Source organism: Felis catus, chromosome A2 (genome assembly GCF_018350175.1).
Source record: "Felis catus isolate Fca126 chromosome A2, F.catus_Fca126_mat1.0, whole genome shotgun sequence".
Taxonomy (NCBI): domain Eukaryota; kingdom Metazoa; phylum Chordata; class Mammalia; order Carnivora; family Felidae; genus Felis; species Felis catus.
Window position 1 is genome coordinate 55,517,384 of NC_058369.1, and position 18,599 is coordinate 55,535,982.

The following is an 18,599-nucleotide window of genomic DNA, read 5'->3' on the forward strand; positions in this document are numbered from 1 at the left end:
TGGGGTGCGGGGCGGGCGCTCCGGGGAGGCGGGCGGGGGAGGGGGTGGGGGAGGGACAGGAGAAAGGAGGGAGGGAGGGAGGGGCGGGGGCGGGCGGCAGCAGCGCCCCCGCACTCCCCGCGCCTCACACACTTGCACCGGCCGCTCGCGCGCAGCCCGGCGTCGCCCCGCGCTGCGCTCGCTCCTCCCTCCCTCCTCCCGCTCCGTGGCTCCCGCGCTCCCGGCGAGGCTCAGGCGCCGAGCGCGCGGACGGGCGCACGGACAGACGGCCCCGGGGACGCCTCGGCCCGCGCCTCCCGGGCGGGCTATGTTGATAGCCCCGCCGGGGCCGGCCCGCGGGATCAGCACTGCCCGGCCCGCGGCCCCGGCGGCCAGCGGGGACTATGAACCGGAAAGCGCGGCGCTGCCTGGGCCACCTCTTTCTCAGCCTGGGCATGGTCTACCTCCGGATCGGGTAAGGGCCGCTCGCATCTCCTGCACGCTGTCCCGGCAAAGTTGGTGTGGCCTGGGGAGGGGGTCGGCCGCCGGCCACCAACTTCTTCGGCCCCTCGGGGAGGCTGGGTGGGCGCGGTGTGGGAGCCGTGGGCGCACAAAGGCCCCCGCAGGCGGGCGCCCCAGGGGCGCGCACAGCTCTAGAGACTCGGGCAGAGGTTCGGCCATCCTGAGGATGTCTGAGTCTGGAAGCCCAAAGAACCAGAGACAACCAGCAGGGACGGTCCGGCCTGGGGGACTCTGAAGAGAGCTATAGCTGCTGCAAAGGGTCAGCCCCTCCTAGGGACACTTCTGACCCAGGCATAGGAACAGCAGGTCCTTCAGGAGCTCCGGAGCCGGGAGCCGGAACGACAGCCGCTCCCAAGGAACTCAGCACCCGGAGCCCGAGAAGAACTCTGTACACAGAGGCGCGGGCACAGCCACTCCTGGAGTCAGGGCAGTCCCGGGGTGGCAGGTGGGGCTAGTCCGTGCAACAGGGAACAGGTACCTAAAGGGAGGGACCTTCAATGGCAAAAGCACAAACCGCTGCTCAGAGTCCTGACACCACCCGATTTCCGAGGACCCTCGTACACCCGGAGCCCTTTCCTAGGCCAAGGGGACAGCTCCTCCCATCCCCACGAACACACACAAAGGTAGGACGAGAGATGGCCCTAGACACCCAGAGAGACAAGCTCGCAGAGCCAGCGCCAGAGAGACGCGGGCCACCCCGCCCCCTAAAACTGGGCACCCGAGTCCGCTGGCGCGCCTGCGGAGCAGCCCTCTCACTCCAGCATTTCTGTGGAGGTGGGGCCTGGGGCGGCGCTCTGGCTGGAAAGTGGGAGGGGGTGGCTCGGGACGCGTCTCGGAGCTGCAATTGCAGGGCCAGTCACCCTTTGTACTTCGGAGATAATGCGTGTGAAGCACGGAGGGGCGGGAGTGGGGGGCTTTAGGGATTGGTAGAGGTTCTGACGCTAAAGGAAGGGCCACCTTGGCAGGTTTCACACAACCTGCTTTCCCACCTCCAGCGGTGACCACCGCCCCCCCACCCCCACCCCCCGACCCCGACCGCTCGGCTTGGGGAGGGGGCAGACTGCGGGGGTTGCGGCGAGGGGGTGTGTGTGGCAGAGCCTTTGTGTTTTGCCACAACCACTCCTCCCCTCTCCCCACCCCGCGTCTCCGGAGCGAGCGGGCATTTCGCAAGTTGAACAGCCGCCGGTGCGAGCAGGTGCGCACAGAGCGGACGAGGCGGCCGCCAGCCGCTACCGCGGACCGAGAGGCGACCGCAGGCGGAGAGGCGGCTGCGGGGCTCGCGCTCTGTCTGCCTGCGGGTGTGTTTTAAGTGTTATTGATTCATCCGCGTCTGGGTGGCTTTTCTTTTTCTCCCTGCTTTAATCTTCATCTTGGCCCGCGCCCCGCCGCCCCGCGCGCATCCAGCATCCAGGAAGCCGGTCGGGCTGATTGGCGCTGGCCGCGTGAGGCTTTATCTTCTTTTTAATTAGAAACGGGGCGGAGGGACCAGGGAAGGGAGAGAGAAAGGGAAAACAACAGAAAATAACCTCCCCTAGCTGCCCCGCCCGCCGGACCTCCCGCCTGCCTGGAGACCTCACTGGCCCCGAGGGGGCCCAGCTGCCCTGGAGGGAGGGAGGGAGCAAGGAGGGCGCTGGCCTTCAGCACCGACGTCGCCCTTTGGGGCAGGGAGAGGTCCAGGTCAGGAGAAGAAGTTGCAGGGTGGATTTGGCCCAGCCCCACTGCTCCCTGAGCCTCGGGTTATCCATCTGTAAAATGGATATGAGGAGTAAAGTCCCAAGGTCCTTCAGAAGCCTTCCAGCTCCCAGGATGTGACTGGTTCCTCCCTGCTCAGGACTGATGCTAGGGCAAGTGTCTCAAGCACTATCCCCTTGTGACAGCAAATCCAATAATAATCAAAACCACGAGAGCAGCATACTTACTGAGTACATACTATGTGCCTGGCACTTTCTATGTTTTAATTTTCACAGCCACTCTGACAGATGAGGACTAATTATCAATATCCTCATTTTAGTGATGGAGAAGCGGAAGTACAGAGAGGGGGTGTAACTTGCCCAAGGCCACAGAGCTAGTAGGTGAAGGAAGCTTGGATGGCACCCTAGGCCTGACCTCTTAGCTGCTAGATTATTGTTCCTATGAATTTTTGACCCTAATATATCATTACACTCTGCTGGTGTAGGAATTCTCTGGGGGTCACAGGTGTTCACAGGTTCCTCCCGACTTGGGGCCAAAACGTCTCCACTTGCCACCTCTTCCTCAAACATCTCAAATAGTCTGGCTCTAGGTGTCTTAGACTCTCTCTTAGTGCCTCGGGTGAATGAATGAGAGCTCTACTGAGTCTCCTATTTCAGATCTGTGACCCACTGGCCCCCAGATCTCAATCTCTGTGAGCCTCAGTTTTCAGATACGCGAAATGGATATGGTGATTCCCGGCAGCCAGGGCTGTTTAGGAAGGTCCCAGGTATCTAATGTTTGCAGCAGCACCGGCCACACTGCCTTGGCATATGGTAGGGATGTTGCCACAGTTCACTCCTTCATTCAGCACGTATTTGGGAGGCACCTGCTGTGTTGAACACAGGTACTTATTCTGAGTGATATTTTTGAAGCTCCATAATTCATTCATTCAGTAGCCATTTAGTGAACCAGCAGACGGCCTCCATGCCCCCCCCCCCGAAGAGCTCATAGTCTAATAAGACAAGTGGGAACAAAGTGGGCACGCAAAACCAAACACGTATTAAAACATTTCAGAAGACCGTAAGTCATAAAGAGAATTAAGTAAACAAAACAGAGAGGCAGGTTCCCTTAGCTGCGGTGGTCAAGGAAGGTGTCCCTTGAAGTCACATGAATGATGGCAAGAATGATGGACATCTCAGGAGACCAGAGAGATTCCAGGGAAGGGGACGGGTAAGGACCTGAGGGAGGAAGAGCCTGAGGCAGGAAGAGGGCTGGTGTGAGGAAGGAATGAAGGGAAGGAGGGCAGGAGTGGTCTGTTATGTGCTTGGAAAGGACTGGGATCACCTCATCTCCTGGGCCACTGGTACACAGAGCCTCGCTTTAAGAAATTCCAATTCCAGAACAACTTCCTGTAGCTGAGCCCCAGGATGGAAAGTGTGAGGCACTTCGCCCAGGGCTGGCAGTGACCTTCAATAAATGGAAGCTCTTATTATTATAACCAGAGTGAGGCATCAGGGGTGAGGTCTTCTCTTTAAAAGCTCCAGAGTGCGGACCATCTTTGTGTAAAGGGAGGGCTACCTGCACCATCGCAGGGTTACCACTGGAGCCTGTCTGGGGTTATCTTGATATTAGGAAATGGCCCTACTCTCAGGCCAGACACCCAAGAGTCACACTGACGCCTGTCTTTCCCTCAGACCCTACCCCATCCCTCCCCTCAGCTCTGCCTTCAATCGGTCCATCAGCAAGTTTGGTCAGCCCCATCTGCAGCCTCCCCCACTGCTGCCAAGGCTAAGCCACCACCCCTCTTACCCGTCCGTCTGTTCTCCCTTCTCCTGCCCTGGCATCCCGCATTCCTCCCCACCCCCGCCCCCGTGGGGCTGGAGGGAAGGGATCCTGTGGGTTTCCCCGCTTTCAGCCTTTCAGTGCATCCTGATGCACCTGAGAAAATTCTACTCTCTACCAGATCCTCTCCCCAGACCCTCCCCTTCCCTGAGCCTGAGGCAACAGCCTCTGTGGGTTCTTTCTGTTCTTTAGCCATCCCAACAAGCTTGCTCCCCTCCCAGAACTTTGTGTTTGCCGTTCCCTCTGCCCAGATTACTCTTCCATGGCTGGCTCCTGGCCATTCAGGCCCTGCTGCTCTGCACCTTCCCAGGGTGGCCTCCCTTGACCACCCCAGCTAAAGTGGGCCCTCTCTCTTCCCTCCCAGCCACCCCCCAAATGCCATCACAGTGTCTTCATTTACTTTCCTCATAGTGCCCACCACTGTCTGCAATGGTCTGTTTTATTCATTTGTGAAATGGGTGTAGTCCCCTTCCATAGCTCCTGGAGGGCAGGCTGTTGCCTCTGTCCCAGCATGGTGCCTGGCACTTGATAGGGGTCCAAGACGTATCTGTGTGGAGAATGAGTCAGGAACATAGGAACTGTAGACGGTTCTGTCATAGGCATCCTCTAGGTGGGTCATGCCTAGAATGGGATACACATGCTCTGTTGGCATGAAGTTCTATGTAAATAGGACTTCTATTTACAATTACTTTTTAAAGATTTTGTTTCTAATAGAACACATACATACATACCAGAGAGTAAATATAACATGTACAAGCAGTTGGGTGGGGTTTTTTTAATTAAAAAAAAAATTTTTTAATGTTTATTTATTTTTGAGAGAGAGAGAGGGAAGGGAAGGGGCAGGGAGAGAGGGAGACACAGAGCTTTGGAGCAGGCTCCAGGCTCCGAGCTGTCAGCACAGAGCCTGACACGGGGCTTGAACCCACAGACCATGAAATCATGACCTGAGCTGAAGTTGGATGCTTAATTGACGGAGCCACCCAGGCGCCCCGTTTTTTAAATGAATGTCTGTGTGTGGACAACCTTTCAGTGCCAACTGCTGCCTGAAACTTTACAGTTACCATTCCCTGGCTTGACTTTGCAGTTTTACCACATAGAGATGATTCCTAAACGATATTAGGTTGTATTTTGCATGATTTTAAATTTCATCTCAATTGAACCCAACCATAAATACAAGGGCAACTTCTTTTGTGCACATTATGTTTGTGACATACATCGTCTTTGTGTGTGTATATCTTAAAAGGAAATCAAGCCTCACTGATATTGTATATATATATTACGAAAGTGCCGATAGGGAATAAAAAAATGAATAAATGTGGGTTGGGGGTGCAGTGTCAAAAAGTTGGGACCCTTGCTGGGAGCAGTGGGAGGCGGTGGCCAGGGCCAGACACGCTGGGAGGGCTTGCAAGCCGTGCCCTCCACCTTGCTGGCCTAACACTCCTTCTCTCTATGTCCCCTGTTCCAGTGGCTTCTCCTCGGTGGTAGCTCTGGGCGCGAGCATCATCTGTAACAAGATCCCAGGCCTGGCTCCCAGACAGCGGGCGATCTGCCAGAGCCGTCCCGACGCCATCATCGTCATAGGAGAAGGCTCACAAATGGGCCTGGACGAGTGTCAGTTTCAGTTCCGCAATGGCCGCTGGAACTGCTCTGCACTGGGAGAGCGCACCGTCTTCGGGAAGGAGCTCAAAGTGGGTATGTGCTCACCCAGACACCTCAGGCAAGGTCTCACAGGCTGTGGGAGACCACAATACCCCCGGGAGCCCTCTAGGACCCTCTCACCTGCCCCGTGTGGGAATGCTCCCTAATATGGGATCATGACTTGAATTCAGATCTCCTCGTGAGGGTTGGCTTCCTAATTTGAATCCAGATCCCCCCAATCATTTATGGCAAAGTTGAAAAACAGCAACCAGTGGCCTGAATGCTAACTGACTGATATAGCACTCTGCTGTTTCGTTAAATTGAAGACCAATTAAAAAAAAAAACTGTTTCGCCTAGAAATATGAATTTCTGTCTTCTTTTAAAAAATCAGCAGATCTGATGACTTATACATGTGTGTACATAGTTATAATGGGGTCAGACTGAGAATGCAGCTTCTTCAAGTGGAGCCGGGGCAGGCCAGTCACTGCCACGGTCCCTACCACTCCCTATTACCACCCAGTCCCCTTACGTGACCCACCAGGCCACTGTGGGCATTTGCATTGGTAACCTGCGATTTGTGGGGATTGTGGGTTGCTTGGACATGCACACACGGGCGTGCACGTGCACCTGCACACATATACACACAGACACGCACAAAGCGTCGGGCCACACATTTGGTTTTCAAAGCAACTGTGACAAAAACCTGGTGGAAAGGGGTTTGGTCGTAGCACTTGTGGAAAATGTCATGGTGTGTGTCTTGCTTGGGGGCCAGGAATTCTGCAGGCTCGCTGCTAAGCTGTGAACTTCCCTGAAAATAAGTCAGCCTCAAGTGTCTTTGGGCTGGAGTGGTTCAGCCGGCCTGCCGGGCTGCTCTAAAGGCACCCCTGAGTTTTCTCTCTCTCCCTCAGCCCCAACACCAGCAAATTCGGTGGACACTGATGAGATCCATCCCAAATCCAGCCATTTTTCTGTGTCCTGACATCCTCCCTCTCAGGTCACGAAGCTGGGCTCCCGGGCACCCACATCATCCTGTTGCCCCTGACTATCCTGCAGACCTTCCTGCAGGCAGGGTCCTCCTCTGTAAATGAAAATCAGATCACATCATTTCTCTGCTCAACACTCCATGGAGGCTTCCTCTCGTTTCAAAACGCCCCCATCTGCCCCCATCTGCCCCCTCCCCCCTTGCCCACCCAGGCTTGTTCTGTTTCCCAAACATACCACGCTGGGTCCTGTGCTGGAGCCCCAGCGCCACGCATGCCTTCTGCCTCAGATGCTTTCTCACAGGCAGCACCGGGGCCCCTTTTCTCTGTGCATCTCTCCCTGCCGGCATCTGGGCCACCCGGGGCCTCCCTTGATCACGGGTGTCTAAAGTCCCCTCTCACTACGAAGCTGCAGCCCATCGGCCAAGCACTCGGCACCGTCTGAATCATTCTTCACCCACTGAGATCGCCGGCTCCATGAGGGTTGGGGCTCCCCTGTCACATCCACCGCTGGATGTTTCCTTCCTCCTTCTTGGAAGGAAGAACAGCATCATCTTGGTCCTAAGCAGGTCTTGTGTCACAATCTTCTGTAGGCCCTTGCTTACTCACACCTGAGAGGGAAAGAGCTCAGCATCATGGTGAGGTTGGCAGGGGAGCATGTCGGCCCCCTCTTGCAGAGCCTCTCTCCACCTGTGTGCCCTTCTGACATCTTCATGGTTAGACTTTTGCCTTGCGACACTTGCCCTTCCTTCTCCCTCTTCCCTACCTCAGGGCTGACTTTTCAGGTGGAGAACTAAGGCCCAGAGAGAGTGTGGGCTGCCCCCTGCTCACACGAAATTGGGACTCCGATTCAGGTCGCTGAAATCCCCGTCTTGTTGGCATCTGTGGTTTTTCTGCCGTCTCCTGCTCACATCTCCAGCCTCCTGTTCCTGGGAACCAAGCCTGGGCTCCGGCATTATTTTAAACTCGCGTTTCGCTGACATATGAGATGCTACAGATGAGGAAACAGGCTCAGAAGGGACTTGTCCAAGGCCAACAAAAGTGAAGGACACGGTCTCCTGGGACTGGGTTTATGCCAGCACAGCCTGTAGCCTTGGAATAGCCAGCCCTTAGCCTGCCATTATAGTAGTGCCTGCTGGGGTGCATTGGAGGGCTGTGGTACACGGAGCCCCTACTGTCCAGCAGCCCCCCGCTGGCTAGAATTGTACAATTGAGGGAATTCATTGCACGTTGGGTGGTCTCAGGGAATTCAAACAATAAGAGGAGCCCAAGAAAACCCCATGATAGTATAGCAATGCTAGGGCAACAGGTTCACAGGCTTGGAAGGGGAGTGGGAGCCAGGGCCAGGAGGTGTGTGGCATCCATCTCAGAAGTTTGGATTTCTAGGCGGTGGGAGCAATTGGAGAATTTTGAACAATGGCATAGCTGCCAAAGTAAGGTCATACTGTATGAAATAGCCACTATTCAATGATTTTTGGCTTGCAAAAATGGCAACATCATATGATCCAGCCTAATAGCAATCCTGGAAGATTCATTAACGGGTGGCTATAAAATTCATTCATTTATTATGTCATTCATTAGCTCATACACTCACCAAAGTATTTATTGAGTGCCCACTATGGCTGGAGGCTGCTGTTCCAGCCTGTTTGGTCGAAGACGGCCTCTAGATTCATGAGGGAGTTGAGCTATGGCAGTTCTGGGTAATGGCATGCTAGGCAACGTGAATGGCATGTGCAAAGGCCCTGAGGCAGCAATGTGTTTGGCAGTTTGAGGAACAGTGAGGGGCCTGGTATAGCTGGAGTACAGCAACAAGGGGGAAGAGGAAGTCTCAGAGGTCAGAGAAGGAGCCAGAACCTGGACAGTGTGACATCTCTCAGGCCACATCAGGGGTTTGGGTCTTCCTCCAGTGAATGGAGGTCAAGAGAATGACAGGATCCGACTTTGAATTTAGCAGCATTGCTGTAGCTGCTGGGAACAGAATGAACTGTGGAGGTGCCACTGGGAGTTAGGAGTCTGGTCTAGTCTTTCAGACAGGAGGTGACAGTGGCTCTGGCCTGAGTGATAGCTGTGGGGATCTGCTTTGGAAGTGAGTTGCAGAGGATGGAGGGAGGCCAACGACTCAAGGGCCACTTAGAAAGGCATTACCCTGGCCGGGAAGTTGTAAGGTGGTGGCAGTGGAGGAGAGGAAAAGGAGGCCAAGATGAGACCCTCCCTTGGGTCTGAGAAGTCACGTCCCCTCTGAGCCTTGGTTTCCTCACGTATAAACATATCCTGCTTAAAGACACCAAGCAGCAAGCCTCAGATTTCATCTTTCTGGGCTCTTCATCAGTGCTCTTACCTTCATGGGGTTGCCTCTTCCTGGCAATGGCCAGCCAACAGGCTGCTTGTAGGTGAGGCATCAAGAGTGTAGTCTTTGATTTTGGGAGCTCTGGCCATCAAGACCGCACTCTGGATGGCAGGAAACGTTGTCTTTGAAGAGACTTCCCAGAAGCCTCCTGGCCTACCCCCTTCATACTTCTTCTGCTTACATCTCATTGGCCAGAACTCAGTCACATAACCACACCTAGCTGCATGGGAAGCTGGGAACTGTAGTCTTTTATTCAGAGTAGCTATGAGACCAGCTAAGGATCTGTGACTGAGGAGGAAGAGGAACGTTGACGTTGGGGTGGGCAGCCACCCCCTGGCATAGTTATCCATCCCATGCTGAGACTGGGACCCAAAGGCTCGCCTTCCACTGCCTCCTCAGCCTCCACTCTGGTCCCCAGCTCTGCGTTTCATGGCTCTGTCTCCCCTTCTGAGTGTTCCAGATTTTACTGTATAGATCTCAGGAGAGGGCCAGGAATGTGAACCAGACAAAGGCCACTGGGATGCTAGAAACTGAACCCCAGTTCAAGCCACCTCAAGGTGAAAAGGGGAATTTATGTCTGCCTAAGTCACTGGAAAGTCAGGGATGGTGCTAATTTTTGAATGGCTTGAACCAGAGATGGTGTTGGCCTCTACCAACCCCACAGCTGCTTCTTGGGGAGGCAAGATAGCTGTTCAAGTGCCAGCACTGCAGCTTCCAGGTTCTAGAACTGCAAGGAAGAGCCTTAGCCTTTCTCTGGCTGCACCTACAAAAGTCCTAGGGTTCACCCTGACTGGATCAGCTAACAGGGCTTGACTTTTGGTCATGTGTCCATCCCAAACCAATCATAGTGGCCGAGGACGGCAGTGATTTTGTTGGCCAGATGTGGGAGCCCCACCTAGACCGTCTCTTGGGGGAGAGGCACCGCTCACGGGTCCATCAGCCAGCTGGGGCTGCTGTAACAAAGAACCACAGGCTGGGCAGCTTAGACACAGATGCTCCTTTCTCACAGTTCTGCAGCCTGGAAGTCTAAGATCAAGGTGTCAGCAGGTTTGATTTCTTCCGAGGCCTCTCTCCTTGGCTTGCAGATGGCTGTCGTCTTACTGTGTCCTCACATGATCTTTCCCCCGTGCGCGGGCCCTTGATGTCTCTATGTCCTAATCTCCTCTGACTACAAGGACACCTGTCAGACTGGATTAAGACCCACCATGATGGTCTCATTTTAACTTAATCACTTATTTAACGGTCATACCTCCAAATACATCTTGCCCCTTGCCATATTCTGAAATACTGGCAGTTAGAGCTGCAACATATTACTTTTGGGGAGGACATAAATCAGCCCATAACAACGAGCAAGCAGATTGTGGAATGGTTCGTGCTTTAGGGAAAGGCACAGATGGTGTGGTGGGTGCTCAGAGGTGAGACTGGACAGTGAAGGTGAGACAAGTGGACTGGACAGTGAAGATGGCCCTTGCTCTGGGTCTTCAAGGGTAGGAAGAATTTCACCAGTGAATGCGATCCCTGGCGGAGAGAACTGTGGGGCAAAGATGTGGACATTGGATTGCTAAGAGGATCTTGGACAAGGCCCTGCAGCCTCAAGATGCAGGGGGTCAGAAGTCTCAGATGAGATTGCAGGCCAGCTATTCAGGGGTCTTGAATGCCAGGGATTATTGGAATCTACAATATTGGAAGCCACAATAGTGGTTCCACATTGGTTTTATCAATTGCTACCCAGTGTGGCCCTTGGGGGCTTAAGAAGGCATTCACCTCTCCCCCTTCAGCCTTTTCCTTTTCTGAAATAATACAGTGAACCCCCCCTTGAATCCAGCACCCAAAACAACATCTAGAACAAGAATGGGTAATTTACATCCACCCCTGTGAACATCCCTGTGCGCCCCCTGCTCTCCTCACCAAGCCATACGTTCTCTATCCTGAACCGTGGGTTTCCCATTCCTTGCTTGTTTGTGTCTGTTTTATCATATTGATATAGTCCCCAGAAGTAAATTATTTGGTTTTAGTTCTATTTAATTTTATAAAGAAAAGACATCATCCTATGCGCAATCTTTTGGAATTTATTTTTTTCACTCACTAGTAATAAAACCCATCCACGTTGTTCCTTTAGCTGTTGCTGATTCGTTTTAGCTGCGGTAATAGACTCTAATCTATGCTCCTGTGCTTTTGGTTGTGGGACATCTGGGTTGCCTCTAAGCATTTATTGTCACATTGCCACCACACGCCTCCCTGTTCACGTCTCCCGGGGCCCATGTGCATGTGTTTCTCTTGGGTGTATACAGAGGAATGGAATTGCTAGTCACAGGTATGAATGTCAACCTGATTTCCACAGTGATTGTGCCAGGTGCCACTCCTGCCAGCCAGCAGTGTTGATCCACAGCCTCTGCAACACTTGGAATTATCCAGACTTCATTTTTGCCTAGGGATTGGGTATAAAATGCTTTCTCACTGTCGTCTTGATTTGCATTCTCCTGAGAAGTAAGTCGGGTGAACCCTCTTCCTATATTTACTGGCTCTACATGTTTACTCTTCTGTGAGTTGCCTGTTCATGCTTTTTACCCATTTTTCCATCCAGTTGTGTGTTCTTGCCTCAGGTTTGACTGTTGTGGTAGTAGTACTGAGTCATGGTGCAGGGGAGTGAGGCTGGATCAGATAGCACCCCAGGCTATGGTGGCTCATGTGGGGTTCACTCTTTTGTCTTTTCATTGAGGATCCGTGAGGGCCAGGCACCGCGATAGCCCTTCCTCATGTATGGCCTCATCTGCCCCCCGACAGGAGGTCTGTCTACCTTCATCTCAGGCTCTGAGTGAGGTGGAGGCTGACCAAAGTCACATGGCTGTTTTGTGGCAGAGCTGAGATGGGTAATGAGTTCTCTGATGCTGGGATATTCTTCTCCTTGTGTGAGCCTGCCAGATTTGAGATTCTCGAAGATGCCACGTATTTGAGAACCTTGTCTTGCTGGGCCATGTGGCAACCAAGTGAGCACTGGGATCAAAGTCACATGGCCAGGTTTCCATTCCAGCCCCACCACTACCTTGCTGAGGACTCTGAGAGAGTACCTCACCTCTCCTATCTCAGTCTTCCCATCTGCAGAATGAGGGAGTCGCGTGGCAACGTTGTGCAGGATTTAAAATCCTGGCACCTGTAAATTAGGGCCATCAGAAGGTATCCCTTTGTCCCTCCCAGGAGGCTCACATGCCCATCTCAGACAAAGATGAGCTCAACGAATTGGGGATGCATGCACTGGGTTTTTTTCTTGGTGCAACAGAGTGAGGAGATGCAGAGAAGAATAGGGAGAGGCTACCGGTGCAATTGCTAATCTAAGCTCACCATTTTGACTCTACCTGTGAATTGTGTCTGCCAGTCTGTCCACCTCTCACCAGCTCCACCACCACCTCCTGGTTCAAAACCTCCATCTTTAGAGACTTGTTGCCCAGATAGCTACATCAGCCTCCTCACGTACCCCCGCCTCCCCAGCTGCACAGCCATCCGGCATAGCATCTTCCCAGCATTGCTCTGATCATGGCAGCCACCCCCCCCCCCCACCAATGTGCAAAACCCTGTAGTGGTTTACTGTTCCTCCAGGAATAAAATACCAACAGGCCCCCTGGTTCTTTACAGACCGCTGTGACCTGCACCCAGACCCCCTCTCCCCTCCATCTCCAGCCCCTCTGCCTTTCTTTCCACCCTCAAGCATACCAAAGCCCTTCTCACCTCAACGCCTTTGCCCTGCCTTGTCCCCTCTGCTGGGATGCTCTTTTGTCCTTCCATTGAGGACACCCATGGGTAGCGTCGACCACCTGTCCCTATCTGCCCCTTACCTTGCCAGATTTTTCGTATCACTTCACTACTCCAGGGCATATTCCCTATTTGCTCATTTGTGCAGCACTGTATAACAGTTCAGCCCCTAGACTGCCCGCTTGGTTCTTTTCCTGGCTTCCCCATTTACTAGCTGTGGACCTTGACCACACGGCAGTGATAATAGTGTCTGCTCCATAGGTTGTGTCCCATGGGCTGAGATCATTTAGTCCCCATGAAGCATTCAGAACTGCGCCTGGCACATAGGATGTGCTCCGGAAATCATAGTTGTGATGTTGCTATCATCTCTCTCTTGGGCCAGAAGGCAGCTCTGTGAGGAAGCAGACGGAGGCCTCTGACATGGCGCCTGGTACATGGAGGGCATGGTGACCACAGACGGGCACCAGAGGATGTGGGGACCTCCCTGGGTACTGGTGCAGACACCTGCCCTCAGCTCCCTCTGGAGCAGGAGGCAGAGGAGAAGGGTGAAAGGGAGCAGCTGCCAAGAGATGGCAGGTAACCTGCTTGCTCCAGCATCATGCAGGTCTCAACCCAAATGCCACCTCTTCCAGGAGGCCTTCCTGGACTGTCCAGCCTGAGATTGGTCAATCTGTTCTGATGTCTTTACAGCACTTACCACCTTCAGAAGGGACATTGCTTACTTTTGCAAAGATGTGTCCAATATCAATCTTCTCCCTGACTGTGGGGGTGTCCATGGAACCCAGGCCTGTCAAGCATCTTCTCCTGGGATGCCCCACCCAGGGCCTGGCACACAGTAGGTGCTCAGAGCACACATGAAGAAACACATGACCCCGGAGCTCCTCTCTATCCTATGTGCCAGCAGCTGCACTGAGCCCTTGAGGACAAGGCCCAGGTCTTATTTATCTTCTGACTCCCAGGTCGGTGGTACCTTGCACACAGGAAGCACTCTGTTCCCTCTGTTGTGTGAGTGGATGCTTTTCATTCTGACCTCAATACGAGGCTGAACATTCATTCCCGCACATTTCATTTTAATCCGTTTTAGCCTGGCATTCTGTTGGCTCTCCCTTCCACCTTTGCATTGGCTTCAAATGGGGTAAACATGCTAATTAGGTCAAGGCCTAGGGAAGACCCCTTCCCCATGGCATGATTCAAAAAGACGCGTTCCCAGGATCTGTTCAGCAGAATGATACTGTCCACCCGCTCCCTTCCTCCACCAGCGTCTCTGGAGAAACATAGGAGGGCTCCCTGGATGACAAACTGGGGAGCTCCCTACTTGGGGGAGCCAGAATGCCCACCAGCGTATTAAAGGCCCTGAAAAGTCTTACAGACAAGAGAGCAGCTTGAGCAGGCTTTTCCTGAAGGACCCACTCATCTCTGACCTTGGACTCACTGACCATCTGGTAGAATGCTCTGCAGAGGCAGCCCCTGCCCCCCACCCCACAAGAAACACCACTCATATATATATATATATATATATATATATATATATATATATACACACACATATGTGTGTGTGTGTGTGTGCATGCACGTATATGCATATATATGTATATCCCATTTATATATCACATTTTATGTATATATCATAAAACACACACACACACACACACACACACACACACACACACACACACACATGACGTTTTCTTTGTCCATTCATCCATTGATGGACCCTGAAGTTGTTTCCACATCTTGGCTATTGTAAGGAATGCTGCAGTGAACACAGGGTGCAGGTATCTTTCCAAGAGAGTGATTTTGTTTCCTTTGGATATGTATCCAGAAGTGGGATTGCTGGATCATATGATCATTCTATTTTTAATTTTTTGAGGAACCTCCATACTCTTTTCCATAGTGGCTACACCAATTTACGTTCCCACGCATACAGTGTTTTTATTTATTTTTCCCCTAGGTGCTTTTGGTTGAATTTTTAGAATTTAAATGCTCATGGGCTCCCACACCACAAGCTTCCCCTGCCCCACCGTGTGTCCGCCATTCATTCATTTATTGGTCCCACAGATATTTACTAGAATCTTCTGTGTGGTAGACTGATGAAATGGCTCTGCCTTCAGTGTGCTCACAGTTTGGTGGGGACAGACAGCAACATCAGAGCAGAAAATGTGCTCTGGGATCTCGTAGGCGAGGAGAGGGCACCAGCCAGGTAGACTGTAGCACAGAAGGCTGCCTGCAGGGGTCATCTGTGATGGGCTGGTCCACACTAGAGGGGGGAAGGCTGTGGCAGGGGAGAAGCCGTCAGGAGAGGCTTGCAGGTGTGACCCAGCCCAGAGCCAGGGGTTCCGGAGTGTGATCCGGACACCCTGGACTCTAGGGTGTGGGGGAGGGAGGGCAGAAAGAGGCTGGAGAGAGAGGTGGGCATGAATCAGTCCGCCAGTGCTTTGCCTGGGAGGGGAGCTGTCAGAAGAATTTCTTTCCCTTGTGTCAGGGGAGAGACAGGATGTGGGAAGATAATCACATTCTTAGCACATATAGAAATTTGCTCTGTCCCCAGCATTATTGTCAACAAAGAAATGGTGATTTCCCGACATGCGGGACGGCTGCATTCTTTTCCAGATACTCACGACCTCCTGTTTGGTACTCCCCCGCCGGAATTTTTCCAGGGATGGGCACAGATGACCTAGGATCCAGGCCCTGGGAGGGGAGTACCACCCTCCTGTGTCTGCACACCGGATGACTTTAATGCATTTCTAGGCTTTTGCTCCTGTGGCACTCTTTAGAGCAGGGTGACCCGCTGGGCCTAGGTTCCCTCGTCTGGGAATCCGTGCCTCACACAAATGGCTCCGTCTTTTTACCCATTTCAGGCTGTGAAAACAGCCAAAGCACACGTCTGGTGAGCTAATGACTGCTTGGAAGGATGGATTCGAAGGCCTTTCCAGTGAGTGAGAGAGACAGAAGCAAGGGGCGGGCCAGCTCCACTTTCTCTCTGCCATTTCTTAACAATGCGCCATCTTGCCTGAGCGAAAGACCTATTCTTTCCCTATTCTTGCTTAGAACGCAGCTAACAAAGGACTTTTTGTCTCCTTTGCATTTTTTTTTTTGCAAGCCTCAGTTCATCCTGGGTTTTAGCTCTCCTGACACTATTCTTTGAGATGAGTCTTTTGTTATAATGTTCTCTTTCCAGCTTTCATATGGTGGACAGACACACACACACACTCACATGCTTACACGCTTTTACACACACTGTCATTCACTCATTCAACTATGGAGGCTACGCAGATAAATAATCCAGCTCCCCACAATCTAGTGGGAAGAGACAGAATTCAATTCAACACCAAGTAAGGAGAGCTAAGGTGCTGGGCCACAAGCAGAAGGAGGGGCATATCAGGAAGGTCCCTCAGGGAGGGGGCACTGGAGCTGGTGAACCAAAAGTGCATCTTGTAAGAGCTACTGGTTATTGATCCCTTACCAGGTGTGGATAAGGGATTGACAGATTCTGTCATGTGCTTTGGTTTTTTAACCATCCAAGCGACCTGAAGAAGGTGACTATATTCCCAGTTTACAAAGGAGGACACTGAGGCCTTGAGAGGTCAATGAACTCATCTAAGGTCCTGCCACTGGGAAGTGGAACCAGAATGTGAAACCAGATTTATCGCCTGTAGGGCCCTGCTTTGAAAACACCTGCCTCTCACCAGGCAGATGGGAAGAAGACCATGTCCAGGCTGATGGAACAGCATGCGCAAAGGCATGGAGGCAGGAAGGGGCAGATGTTGACCCTTCGTGGACGGTCAGCAGGATGCGCTGGCTTTGCCCAGTGAGAAGAGAGACCCTGAGGTGAAACTGAGGCAGGAGAGAAGGGTGGAGACTGGGGGCCTGCACATGCCCCTCCCCTAGTTTCCAGCTCTAAGGGCCTATTATCTTAGCCAGGCTCAGCCCAGACATGTACTCCCAGCACCCCCAGTTCTTCCAGTTGTTCACCGAGAAGCTCTCTAGTTCCTCTGGATGGAGACAGCCAGATGTGGCATTCTGAGCCCAGAAGGGCTGTGAGCTGCCATGCCACGGGACTGGCAAAAGCAACCTTTTTCCATCTGTATATTTTCCAAATCATCATATATTTCAGCCCGTGTCACTGCAGATTGCTCACTCTCTGACCCATTGGCTTTAAATAGCAAAAGAAAAAAAAATACAATGCACTTTGTGGTTTCCAGTAAGATACCGTAAATACACCCAGATAATATTCCGGTGCAAACCATTTACGGTGGCTGCACAGGGCGGTGGAATGGAATCTTTCGGGCAGGCTTGGTCATCAGTTTATTTCCTCTGTACCCACCGGGATCGTTATGGAGCTGGGCTGTGTGGAGGGCACCATTCGGGCTCCCCATGTTCACCTCAGTGATAACACTTGCCTGAGCACCTCCTAGGGCCTGGGCTCTTTACACAGAGGGTGCACTACTCTTCATGGCAAACTTGGCAGTGTCCTCCTGGTGGTTCTCGTTTCACAGATGGGAAAGTTGAGATTTGGGGAGGCAGAGCCCTTGCTCAGGGTCCCCCCAGCCGAATAAGGAGTAGAGAGGAGGAAGGACGGATAAGCTCCATCGTATCCAAGTTCTGAGCTAAAGCCAGTTACCTGGGCTTCTGGATGGAAAGTTTACTGGGAGATGTGGGTGCCCTGAGAGTTAAGGAGGATGTGGTGGAGGTGAGAGTGGGGACCCCATGCTGGGATCCAGGAGAAGAGCCTCGTTCTAGTCCCCCTAGTCTCGCTGAGTCACTGGTGACCTTGGGCAAGTCTCCTGGACTCCATGAACCTATCATTCCAGGAGGAATTTACGTCTGCAGCTCTGGGAGTCTGTTCTCTGATTCTGAGGATGCCTCTGTGCAGGGCAGGATGGTGGAGCCAGCAGAACCTGCCACCGCCCTTGAGAGCTTCGGCTCCCCTGTGCCCCTGGCTCTCCTGCTTCTGCCAACGGCTCTTCTGTGTCAGGGTCATCACGCGGGCTCCTCACAGAGAGCTGCATAGCTGCCTCCTCTGAGCTCTAAAGGCACGACCCCCGGTGCACCCGGCTAGCAACACTGCCCTGTCTTATGTTCTTCAGAGTCCTTAGCTGCCACTGAATGATGTGATTGTGCTGTCTGTTCCCCTCTGAAGGCAAGGCCATGTCTGAGTCTCTCCTGTCGGTATCCCCAGGCCCCAGCACGTGACAGGTGCTTAAGAAATATCTGTGGAGTGATGGCACAGGGCACATGGCTTGGTCCAGGAGATTTGATGGAGGTTCTTCCTCAGCTCAGGGGTAGGAGAGACAGGTAGACTCTCCAGGCAGAGGGGGGGGTGGGTCTGTTCTTGGAGGGCGCGTGGTCAGCAGTGGCCAAGCCCAGCGTGTGCTGCTCAGTGACTCCATGTGGAAGATCTGGGAAAGTGCCTGGGTCGGGGTCAGGAGGACTGAGTGGGTGTCATGACCTGGAGGCAGGAGAGTGGGTCCGACTCTGGAGCTGAGCCAAGTTTAAGTCCTGGCAGGTTGCGTCACCTCTCCAGGACTCAGTTTCCCCATATGTAAAATGGAGATAGTAATGGTCCATACCTCATAGGGCAGTTGCCAGGATTGAGTTGATCTATATTGAGTGCTTAGGAAAGAGCCTCTCAAATAATAAGCATTTTATGACTTTGCCATGCTTATGATGAACTATGCCGTTGGGCATAGGATGTCATAAACAGACACCCTAAATGCACTCTTGCAGATGTCTCATAAGAGACAAACAAGGTGGCCTTCAGGAAATCACCCAAGCAGCTGAGACACGGGCTGTCCTGGGAGCCCTGAGAATGGCCAGGGTGTAGGGCATTGCCCCTCAAAGTTTGCATCCTGGCTCTGTCTGGGCAAGTCATT

General features: G+C 52.9%; 1 protein-coding gene across 3 annotated transcripts in view; it reads left to right on the forward strand.

Moving 5' to 3' along the window:
• Positions 1 to 18,599, forward strand: part of WNT7A (Wnt family member 7A) — an 83,417-nt gene that overhangs the window by 15,411 nt on the left and 49,407 nt on the right. Inside the window, exons 1-2 of one of the 3 annotated variants that reach the window (XM_045052002.1) lie at positions 132 to 454; positions 5,480 to 5,706. In XM_045052002.1, the coding sequence (XP_044907937.1) occupies positions 384 to 454; positions 5,480 to 5,706 (298 nt within the window). In that variant the 5' untranslated portion in view covers positions 132 to 383. Of the gene's footprint in view, positions 1 to 131; positions 455 to 5,479; positions 5,707 to 18,599 lie in introns of those variants that run through there. The other 2 variants (XM_011280231.4, XM_045052003.1) reach the window with 2 other exon arrangements.